This window comes from Ursus americanus, chromosome 14, assembly GCF_024610735.1.
Source record: "Ursus americanus isolate L20-20 chromosome 14, mUrsAme1.1.p, whole genome shotgun sequence".
NCBI lineage: Eukaryota > Metazoa > Chordata > Mammalia > Carnivora > Ursidae > Ursus > Ursus americanus.
In genome coordinates this window covers 60,716,012-60,727,118 of record NC_142140.1, presented here as the reverse complement: position 1 = coordinate 60,727,118, position 11,107 = coordinate 60,716,012, and the positions used below count along the sequence as shown (strand labels likewise).

The following is an 11,107-nucleotide window of genomic DNA, read 5'->3' as shown; positions in this document are numbered from 1 at the left end:
GGCTGTTCCCTAGCTCGCACTCGCTGAAGCCACGCCAGCTGCTAACTACAGGGCGGAGCGTCGTCTGGGCCGGCTCTCGGGGTCCCCTGCGGCCACCTCGATTCCAGCCAGTGTGCGGGGAGCGCGTGTGGAGCGGGGATAGGGGGAGATCCGCCCGGGGGGCCGGGGTCGGGTATGTGCAGACGGCGGTGTGGGGGCGGCAGGCTGGGGAAGGGCCCCAAGTGCCTCGGCAGCCGGCGTGGGGTGCAGGCTTCGACCTCTGGGCCCTTCCCAGCGACAGGAAGCCTCGCGGGGTGGCTGCTTCCTCTGGCAGCCGGAGCCCTGGCTCCTGCCCTGCGGGTTCCGGGAAGAGTCTCCTGGGCCCTGCCTCTGGAAAGGGCCCAGCCTGGGGGCAGGAGTCTGTTCCAGGCTGCTGGGGTGGGGGGGCGTGGAGGCAGGCGGCCCCCGGAGCTCAGGTCTGGGGGCACAGGTGGGGTGCAGCTGCCGCCAGGGCCTTCACCCCTGGAGATGCCAGCTCCCCAGCGGATAGCCCCACTGGGGTGAGGGAGGACCTGCAGGCAGAGAGCCGGCCAGGCAGCAGAGACTAGCGTCCTCTGGGGGAACCAGCCAGGCTGGGAAGCGCCGCCCAGTCACGGGCCCCTGGCTCTGCCCAGTTGAGTCCATCATCCCCAAGGTCGTCGTCGTCCCCACATCCCAGAGCCTAAAGTACTGCCCTGAGGCCTGGACCACCTCCTCCCTGTAGTCCAGGAGTCGCCGGGTTTTCAGAGCTGCCATGTGGGGAAGTCCAGCCGCCTGGCCCCACGCTCTGGGGAGGGCAGAGGCTTGCCTGGGACCCCGTAAGGTGGGGACAGGCCATGCTCTCCCCACATACCCGGTGGGGGCTGTCCTTGTCCCGGGCCCCAGGGGGTCTGCAGCCTGGCCCTGGGGCTGGGAGTCTGTCCAGCCGCGCAGCTCCCCCAGACACAGCCTTCCACGCTAGTTGAGGACACAGCCTCTTGGAGCCATGGCCACTCCACAGCCCCAGACCAGAGAGGGTGGGTGCCCAGCCTTGGGTCACACAGAAAGCTTCGAGACTGTCCAGCAGGGCCGGGATGCCGTGGGACGCCTCCCAAGTAGGCTGACAATGAGGGCTCTTCGCGGTCCCAGAGGCACCTAGAAAGAGGGGCCAGGTCTCAGGGGCCCTTGGGAGGGGCCAGTCCAGACTCCAGACTCTCCCCTTCATCTTCCTGCTGTTTGAAGAAACAGACCTTTCTCTGGGCTCGGGGGGCATCAAGGGGATGAGGGGGTGGTGACCTCGGATCCTGCACTGCTGGGAAGTGCGGCCTCTGAAGGCCAGGCCCAGAGGAAGGGCAACTTCAGAGTCGGGCCCTGGTGCGTGCTTCTTGGAGGGCCCAGGAGGACAGAGTCCGGGATGGAGTAGGGGTCCTGCCAGTCCCATCTGAGGAAGGAAAGGGGAGCCTGCCCTCCCCCGTGACCCAGCAAGTCAATTCAGGCCACATTTCGAGAGGAAGAGGGCCAGCCCTAGAATTGGTAGGTGCCTCAGGAGAAGCTGCTCCTGTTTGCAGAGCATTCCCCAGGATCCCCACAAGGTGCAACCCTGACCCCACCCCTCCCCTCCTGTGAGGAGCCTCTCAGCCCGCCTGCACTCACGGCCTCAGACTTTGACGGATGCAGGCGGCATCACCAGCTGGTTCACCCTGGGGGAGAGACGGGCGGGGGTCAAGGTGGCGGATCAGCGGCGGCCGGGCCCGGGCACTGCTCTGGCACATCGCATCTCGGGGGCCGGCTGGCCGGACGTGCCGGGCAGGGACCTCGTCAGCCCCAGGGGAAGGTGGGAGAGCCCAGGGGTGGGGAGAAGAGAGACAGGAGTGAAGAAGAGAGGAGAAAGAAGTCAGAAAACCAGAGGACGCGGGGCACCGCGCAGCACCCACCCTGGAGCCCGTGCCCCACCGGGCATGTGCCAGCCATCTGCAGCCCCTCCCACAAGGCTGGGCGACCATGGGGACCTGCGTGTGCCAGCCGTCTGCGGCCCCTCCCGCAAGGCTGGGTGGCCAGGGGCCCCGTGCACAGCCCCCACCAGCAGGCGCCCGACCCCCCCCCCCCCAGGCCCGCCCCGGCCCACTCACTGCTGCTCAGCCTTGGCGCGGTCGCTGAGGAAGAAGAGGGCCGTGGCCAGGAAGAACACGCCGCCCAGGACCACCACGAAGGGGCAGAGCATGAGCGCGTAGCCCAGGCTCAGGAACTCCCAGAGCGGGGAGTCCTTGGTGCTCTGGCGGATCAGGTCCGAGATCTGTGGGGGGTGGGAGTGTGTCAGGGGCGCCCCCCGAAGCCACCCCCTCCCGGCCTGGCCTGTACTCACAAAGCCGATGAGGTAGGGGCTCCCGGCGTCCCCTAGCAGGTGGGAGGTGAAGCTCTGCAGGGCGACGGCCGTGGCTCGTCTCGTGGGGATGACCACGTACTGCACGAGAGACCAGAGGTCAGAGGGCACGGCCACCCGCCTCGTCCCTGGGGTTACCACACTGCTAGAGCCCCGCACCCTGGCGCCCTAGGGGAGGCTGCCTGAGGTTCTGCCCGGGCTGGTGGCGGGGAGCCCATGCAGGGGTCACAGGAAACAGGCCCGGCGCACACATGACACGCGGGCTGTGGCAGTGCTGGGACCAGAACCCACAAGCTGAGGACCACGCCGGTTCCCCTCCCTGCGGACGCGGCAAGGCCTATGCTGGGCTCCACTCCGACCCTGGGCGCCCCCAGCCCCCAAAGCCAGGGGCCCCCAGGCTTTCCGAAGCCTCGGAGCAGTGGGGGGGGCGGTGGCCAGCCCAAGGGGCCCCTCGTTACAGGGCTGGGGGAAGGGCAGCTGGATCCGATGGGAGTGCGTGGCCCCGTTTCCAGCAGTGATTAGTCATGTGGCCGTGACAATAAAATGGGACATGATTTCCCTGAGACCCAAACCCTGCCAGCAGCTGGGGCTGCCCCTGGGGCAGAGGCAGGCACGGGGGTCCCGCCCAGCACCACAGACTCACTCCTTCCTTTGCTCTCGCCCCTGCCACCGGCCTGGCTCCCCGTGGGGCACAGGGCTGAGTCAGACCCGCACCTCCACCCACGGATGGTGGGGTGGCCCCTGGTGAAGCAGGCGTTCAGGGGACGCAGGGCAGGATTCCCGGAGCAGAAGAGTCAGCAGGAACCCCAACACCAGGCCGACTCTGATCTCCTGGGCTGTCCCATATTGTGGCCCCAGACCCCAAGTGACACTCCCTCCAGCCCCCCTCCCAGGGAGGCCTGCCTTGGCGGCTCCCAGACACCGTCCCCACTGGAGGCCCCGCACTCCCTTCTCCCAGCCCCTCCTGGCCCTGACAGGGAGGAAGCCCCAGGACGGAGAGCCACAGTCACTGCACACCCACCAAACCCCCACCGCTCAGACTGCGTGCTGCAAGTTATCGAGGCCACACCCCCTCCCGGTTCCTCCCAGGGACACAGCCCCTGCCGCTGCTCAGAGAGCCCTTTGTCCCTGGCTGGCCGGTCTGGCACCCATTGTTGGCCCCGTGAACACGGCCTCTGTCCGTGAACACGGCCTCTGTCCGCCCGGCCCAGCCGCGGGCGCTCAGGCAGGCGCGCCTGGGACCCGGGCTGGGCTGGGAGGGCAGGGCCTGTGGAGCTCAGACCCAGGGGAGGAGCTGGCAGGCAGCACCCCGTCAGGCCAGCCTGGCACTGCCAGCCTCCTGGCCACGCTGAGCCTGCAGACACCCCTCTCCCTACCCAGTCCCATCCCCATATCCCCGCTTGCCCAGGGCTCTGCTCTCAGGCCCCAAAGCCTGAGCCCCTCCCTGCCAACAGGCTCACCTCCCCAGCTTGCCTGGCCTTCCGTCCACCCCCCACAGGCCCTGTCAGCCTCCCGCCTCTTCACCAGCCTCTCCAGCTGCCCCAGGAGCCCAGGGCCTGGGTTGGCACGAGGGAACTTGGCCCGCCTCACCATGAGGATGTCCGCGGTGATGGCCCAGTTTGAAAAGAGCAGCGTCTCCCCAACAAAGATGCAGATCTGTGTGGAGACCGGAGCGGCCATCAGAGCCCTCTGCCTGGCTGCCGGCAGGGAGCCCCCCAAGCCCCCACCCCTCCCGGGCACTCAGTCTCCCAGGGATCTGCAGAATACAGGGACTTCGAGGCCGGCCGACAGGCCCTGGACAGGGCGGCCCTGGGTGGGCAGCGGACAGAAGCCTCCCCTGGGGAGGGGCCCTGCGCGCCAAGCCGCACTGCCTGCGCCGGAGGCCGACCCCCCCACCCCCCGCCGCGCGCCCTCCGCCGCACTCACGTAGGCGCCCACGATGCTGCTCTTAGCAGCCACGAAGATGAGGCAGATGAAGATGGCCGAGCCCAGCATGCCCACGGCGCACACCAGCGGGTCAGCCCGCTGCGTCCGCAGGCGGCACCAGCGCGTGGCTCCGGCCCCCGTGACCACACCCAGAAAGCCAGTAAAGCAGGTGATGGCCCCGAAGATGAGGCTGTGGCAACAGAGGGCAGTGGGCCGGGCGGGTGAGGTCGGGGCTCTGGCGCCCCCACACAGCACCCCCCACCGCATGCCCCCCGGCCCGGCCCCACCTGTCCTTGGCCCCGCAGGGCGGGCTGCTGCACGTGTCCGCCGTCTTCTGCACGACCTGGGCACGGTGCAGGTACAGCGGGATCCACATGCCCAGGGCCCCTGTGGCGAAGGACACGGCCGACGTGGCCAGGGAGGAGAAGACGTAGCTGCGGCTGGGGAGAGGCCAGGGCGGTGGCACTGAGAGGGGCCCCCCGAGGCCGCCCTCGCCCGCCCCCTTGGGCTCCGCCGCAGGGGTGATGGGCACCGCGGCAGCAGAGACCAGGGTGGCCCCGCGGCCAGGGTCCTCTCTCCTCCCTGGCCCCTCCCGCCAGACCCTCCTGGCAGCACTCACTTGCGGATCAGGGCCTTCATGTCCCGCAGCCACGAGCTGTGCACCTTGAGCTGGCCCCCGAGCTGGTCGGCATGGCCTCTCTTGGTGGCCGGGACCAGGACAAGGATGAGTGTGCCTGTGATCATGCCCACGATGGGGGACACCTGGTGGGGCAGGAGCACAGGGTAGGACCCAGGCCATGTCGGCCCTGTCCCACCACTGAGCCTCCGGGAGCTCCCGATGGGCCGTCCGGAGCAGGGGGCCTGACGGGAGGGGGCTGAGGGATGCATGGAGGACGGGGGACAGACCGCTGGGTGAATTTACAGGTGGAAAACCAGAAGGACGGATGATGAATGGCAAGGACGGAAGCAGAGGGACCGACTCTGAACCCATGATGAGGAGGGGGCGAGGGGGCCTGGGGAGGGCCTGGCGGGTGCGATGCTTCCCGATGATAAGCAGGAAGGTTACGGCTTGGGAGGGGGAGGGGGGAGGGGGAGGGGAGGGGGAGGGGAGGGGGAGGGGCCCACCCACGCAGTCTTCCCCACGTGCAGCCCAAGGTCGGGAACAGAGCCTGCGAGACAGCACCCCTCACCCGCTGGAGAGCAGGGAGGCCCGTCCCCCACCACCACACCCCCCCCCCCCCCCCCGCCGCTGAGGGCCGTGAGCCCATGGGCGGGGGAGTTCCTCTCTATGCCCCCCATCAAGAAATTCCACGGAGGCTGCTTCCTTCCTGCTTTTGAGGAAAAAACACTTTGTCTTAAGCTTCCGCTCCTCCGCGAGACTGGGGATCTCTGTTTCCTCTGATTGCACTGTCCTGGGGCCTTGGCAGACTTGCCTGAATCCTCCCTTAGGACAGGAAGGGGCTCCAGACCCCAGGGGCCCCCACGCCGAGGTCGCGTCTCGGCCTCCCCCTAACACAGGGCCAGGCTCCAGCAGGACATGCCATCGCAGACCGGGAATGTCCTGACACGTGGGAGGGCGTCCCTCGTCCTGTCCGCGCGGGCCCCTGACGCCACAGGGCACTAATCTCGGGGGACCTGGAGGCCGAGGCCCCGTCCGAGTGTGTGGGGGACCCGGGGCAAGGGCTGGTCCGGGGTGTCCTTACCCGCAGGGCCCAGTGCCAGTCTCCGGCCGCCTGCTTGACGCTGGAGCCCGTGATGTAGCCCAGGCCGCTGCGGAGGGGATGGCGCCGTCAGGCCGCGCGTGGGGCGGGGGCGCCCACCGGTCTACAAGGCAGGCCATCCACCCCCACCCCCCACCCCGCCTGCTGGCCCCGCGTGTCTGGGCGGCAGAGGCGCAGGGAGCGGGACGTGTGTGGGGACGCTCACCTGCCCAGCGGAATGGCGAAGTAGAAGACGGACAGCATGAGCGTACGTGTGTTCTTGGTGAACAGGTCGCCGATGATGGTGGGGGCGATGGTGGAGTAGCTGGCCTCACCGATGCCCACCAGGCCCCGGGACAGGACCAGCAGCCAGAAGTGCTGCAGGAGGGGCGGAGAACGTGGGGTTCACCCTCGGTCCCCATGCCACGGCCCAGCCCCCGCGGGCCCGGCAGCCCGGGCAGCGGGCAGGGCCTGACGCCGGCCACGGCGGGGTGCTGGCCACGGCTCTACAGGTCAACAGCTGCACGTGTGGCCCAGACAGGCCCCTCGGTGTCTCCGCTGCCCCCCCCAAGGGCAAGACCTCCTCCCTGGGCTCTGGCCCCGCCCCCGGCAGGGCAGCTGGGCTGACCCTGGCAGCACAGAGGACCCCGTGTGCATGAGGAGCAGGCAGGGCAGCCCGTGGGCTCCGTGCTCCCCCCCAACACACACACACATCAAAGAGCGAAGCCCAGCTGAGCAGGGTGGGGCCGTGCCCGCTGCCAAGGGTCCTCCCCCTTTGATGTGGACCCGGCCCCTCCGTCCCCCCAGCTGCCCAGGGCCTGAGAACCCGGCCTGGTCATCTTTCCCCGGCCCCACCCTGACCGGCCATCCGGCCAGCTTCACCCACACACTGCCCTCCTCCGGTCTCCCGCTTCCCTCTCTCCCTCTGCCCTTCTCCGCCCGGGCCCACCCCCTGCATCGCCCGTCCAGCCCTGCGCCTCACCTCCGTGTCTGTGTCCCCCGCCTCACCTCGCCCCTTTCTCGGGCTCAGCTGCCCACTGCCTTTGCCTACTTTGCCATTGGGCTGTCTTGATTTCTGTGAGCTTTTTATGTATCGTGGGCCCTGACCCTTTATGACACACGCGACGAGCAGTGCCGGTCACCTTGCCTTCCACTCTGTGGGGTCCTCTCCGACGCTGTCCAGCCTGGTGGTGTCCCCGTGATGGGGTCTGGATGGCACGTCTTGCTCAGAAGGGCCTGCCCCATCCCAACACGATGACGATATTCCCTAATAGCTCGTTCGCTATGTCGGATCTCCTCGTTCTCCCACGCCTCCCCCAGGAACCGCTACACCGTTCCTCCCTTACGCTGCGGCCCCACCTTGTCCTGCACACGCGTGACAGCAGCACCGCGTCCCCCGCACGCTCTCAACACGTGCACCCCAAAGGACCCATGCCGTGCCTCCCGCCCCGCGGCTTGCTGCGCCCTCATTCGCGTGTTCCGGAAGCCCGTGGACGCCGCTTGCCGTCGATATACTTCACGCTCCTGCGGCCCAGGGTCTCGCCGCGCAGGCCGCCTCTCCTCGTACGAGACCTTCACGAACGCCGTGGCACGCGTGGGCCGTGTCCGCGGGCTGGGGCCCCTCCCTGGGGAGTGCGCCTCAAAGTCGGCGGCAGGGACGCGCGCGCTGGTTCTGCGGAATCCCGGCGCTTCGCCCTCCGCAGCAGCCCCGCCAAGTCACACTGTCAGCGGCAGCTTGCGTAACACTTGGCGTCTGCAGCTCGCTTAGCTGTGGCCCATCTGATGGGTGTGAAACGCCGGCTCGTTGCCGTTTCAATTTGCATTCCCTGGCGACTGGAGTCAAGCACCATCTCCTCCTGGAGTGGCTGCGTTCACCACCCTTTGCCCACTTTCCTGCCGGGTTATTTGGCTTTTTCTTGCTAATTCGTAGTTCTAGATATTTATACGTTGTTTTCTACTTTGTTTTCACCTGCCTGGAACTTACTTTGAAATACGCCTTAGCTTTCACCCAGAGGGACAGGCGATGCTGCCCGAGTGCACCTGTCACCCGACGCTGCCCCCCCCCCCCCCGCCACGGAAAGGGCTCACGGCCGGCCCACTGTTTGGGTTAGAATAGCACACCGTGGGGACCGCCAGGGCAAGGCCCTTCCATGGTCATTCCTCACCACGTTCTTGGCTGTTCTGGGCATTTGCTCTGCCAAGTCAACTTCAGAATCACACTGCCCAGGCCCGTCGAGAACCCCCGTGGGGCTCGGACTGTGAGGGCCGTGAGGCCACAGACAACTGGGGTGATCCGTCTCTCTGCACCCGCCCGCCTGCCCACACCCTCAGACCCACCAGCACGGCGGTCCCGGACTCACGGCTCCATCCCAGGAGTGGCACCGTGGGTCAGAAGACCAGGGGCCTGGCCAGGGGCAGGGCAAGGCCCAGAGGGGCCCAGAGGCTTCTAGTCCATGCCCTATTCTTGATGGTGGCCTGGAGCCCACCTGGGCCTGATTGTCCTCCGTGAAGTTGTACCCCAAACCTGCTGGTCCCTCTGCCCCTGCCTCCAGCCTCTTCCACTCCATGTCAGTCTGACTCACCCCTGCCCTCAGGAGGAAGACCAGACCCTCCAGCCTGGCATTCGAGGCTCCCCATGACCTGGTCCCTGCCTTCCTTTCCGGCCAAAACACTCTCCTGGTGTGGGGACCCATCCACACACCCCACCATTACTGTTTCCATGGGTTTGCTCCCTCTGCCTATCCTCACCTCCCTGTCCTGCCTTCCCAGCTCAAATGCCACCTCCTCCAGGAAGCCTTCCCTGACCCCATGGGCTTCGAGAGACTGCTCTCCCTTCAGTGAGGACTGCCAGCACTTTGCACGTCGTGAAGGTTGTGCACGTGGGGGCTCCCGTCCCGTCGTCCCACAGCCAGCCTGCGAGCTCCCGAGGACCGACACGCTCCAGCCTGCGAGCTCCCGAGGACCGACACGCTCTTCCCTTTATGCCTGAGGCCCAAAGCTCCTTGAGGACAGATCCGGTCTTCTCTCCTTCTTCCTGTGTCTCCACAGCAAGCACCACGAGATGTCCTTCCTCTGCTTGAACAGCCCTAGTGATGGGAACTCACTACCTCTCAAGGCAACATGTCGGCCTCGTGGAAGAAAGAATAGACACTGACTTGTTGCACCCTGCCACGTTCCGGGGTCTGAGCACCGCGAACCTTCGAGCTGAGGTCTTTCCATTTCACAGCTGCAGAAACGGGGGTGCTCCGATCACAGGGCTGCGTGGACAGCAGCTGGGACATTCAGACCCCGAACATCATTACGTAGAAGTGCTGCTTGCCGCCCTGGGGCTCTGACCCGAGCCGTCAGCTGGCTATTGGACAAAGAGCAAACTGTACGGGGTACCCGGCTGGCTCAGTCAGTAGAGCGCGTGACTCCTGACCGCGGGCTCATGAGTTCAAGCCCCACACTGGGCATAGAGTTGACTTAAAAAAACACCAGCGAAGGAGCAAACTGTGCAAGGCGCAGAGAGGCGTAGTGACTCACCTGGGGTCACACAGCGAGATGATGGCAGGGCCCTACCCCTAGACCAGACTGGTTCTGCTGTTCCTCCCAGAATCAGAGGCAGCTCAGAAAGAGGAGGCCGCACAGGCCGCCTGTGAGTTCCCCGGCTCGGGCCAGCAGCGGGGAGGCCCTCCCTGTCTGCAGAGCCAGCTTACAAAGTACCCGAGACCCCTCATCCCACTGCACTTGGAAGACGCCGCCCGGGGTCGAGCAAAGAGGCTGGAAGCCCAGTGTGGATGAAGACCAGTCAGCGAGGTAGCCGGCGCTGGAGGGAGCGGGACGCGCGGGGGGGATGTGCACGGATGCCGGGAAGGAAGCCCGACGGGCCTCACCTGCTGAGGGATGAAGGAGCTGGAGAAGGTGACCGCCGACCAGAAGAAGATACCACAGCTGAGGATCACCTTCCTGTTGAAACGGTCGCCCAGGTAGCCGAAGACGGGGGCGGCCACCATGAAGCTGCAGATGAACACTGTGCAGGAGGGGAGAGCGTGATGGGGGCAGGGTCCCCGGCTGCACCCGGGGCCGTGCGGCCGGCCCGAGCCCAGGTACCTCCCCCGCCCGGCCCGAGCCCAGGGTCCAGCGGACAACCCTCGGCTGGGGCCAGGGGCAGAGGAGCCAGCCCCGGGAGGCCCACCTCGGCCAGGCCTGGGCCCAGGGGATGGCTATCCTGCAGCCCTCCCCACTTCACTGCGGGCCCCGCTTGTCCAGGGGGCGAGCCCTTGGGGGACTCGTCAAACAGTGAAGATCAATGTGTTGAGCATTTTACACGCCAGGAGCCGTGCCAGGAGCTCACCCCCTGGCATCGTGGGCATGCTCCAACCCCACCCCATCTCGCAGAAGTCGGGGGAGAAGACTGGCCCAAGGCCCCGCTGGCAGCAAAAGTCCCGTGGCGCTTCAATCCCCTGACTCCGGAGCCCCCGTTCCTTGTACCCCTCACACTGCTCTCCTTATTATACTTGGGAAAGAGGGTCACCGAGGGAAGGGACCTGCCCAAGGTCACACGGCACATCAGGGAAGAACTGGGCCCGGAGCCCCAGGTCTCCCACCCTCACTCGCAGCAGACCCTTCACCGACACCTGCAGACACCGTCTCTGTTCCTTCACTTATTCGTCCATTCCGCAAAACAGACAAAAATTCCTGCCCTCTTGGGCAGAAGAAACCAGTGATAAAATGCAAACTGTGGTGTGTCAGATGGTGACAAGGGCTAAGGGGGGTCACAGGGCAGAAACAGGAGACGGGAAATAAGTGTATGAGACAAAGCAGATGCTACGACTTCAAACCAAAGGGTCAGAGAAGGTGACACTTCAGCAAAGACCTGGAGGCGCTAAGGAAACAAACCATGCAAATATTGGGGCAAGAACAGCAAGTGCAAAGGCCCTGGGGCAGGAGTATGCTTTGCATCGCTGAGGAACAGCAAAGAGGGAGAGTGGCTGGAGCAGAGGGACGGAGGAGAGAGGCCAGATGGGGCAGGGCCTCACAGCCCACTGTGGTGACCGTGGTTTCCATGGCTGAAAAGGAAAACGCTGGGGGATGCCGAGCAGGGCAGGGACACGACCTGGGT

General features: G+C 66.4%; 1 protein-coding gene across 2 annotated transcripts in view; it reads right to left on the bottom strand.

The window, feature by feature from the left end:
- Window positions 1–1,011: 1,011 nt before the first annotated feature.
- Window positions 1,012–11,107, bottom strand: part of SPNS2 (SPNS lysolipid transporter 2, sphingosine-1-phosphate) — a 29,524-nt gene continuing 19,428 nt past the window's right edge. Inside the window, exons 3-13 of one of the 2 annotated variants that reach the window (XM_045804855.2) lie at window positions 9,879–10,015; window positions 6,230–6,381; window positions 6,007–6,073; window positions 4,923–5,065; window positions 4,591–4,743; window positions 4,304–4,493; window positions 3,968–4,033; window positions 2,360–2,458; window positions 2,127–2,290; window positions 1,651–1,697; window positions 1,012–1,152 (exon numbers count right to left, since the gene is read on the bottom strand). In XM_045804855.2, coding sequence (XP_045660811.1) covers window positions 1,655–1,697; window positions 2,127–2,290; window positions 2,360–2,458; window positions 3,968–4,033; window positions 4,304–4,493; window positions 4,591–4,743; window positions 4,923–5,065; window positions 6,007–6,073; window positions 6,230–6,381; window positions 9,879–10,015 — 1,214 coding nt within the window. In that variant the 3' untranslated portion in view covers window positions 1,012–1,152; window positions 1,651–1,654. Of the gene's footprint in view, window positions 1,153–1,650; window positions 1,812–2,126; window positions 2,291–2,359; window positions 2,459–3,967; window positions 4,034–4,303; window positions 4,494–4,590; window positions 4,744–4,922; window positions 5,066–6,006; window positions 6,074–6,229; window positions 6,382–9,878; window positions 10,016–11,107 lie in introns of both variants that reach the window. The other variant, XR_006780874.2, reaches the window with a different exon arrangement.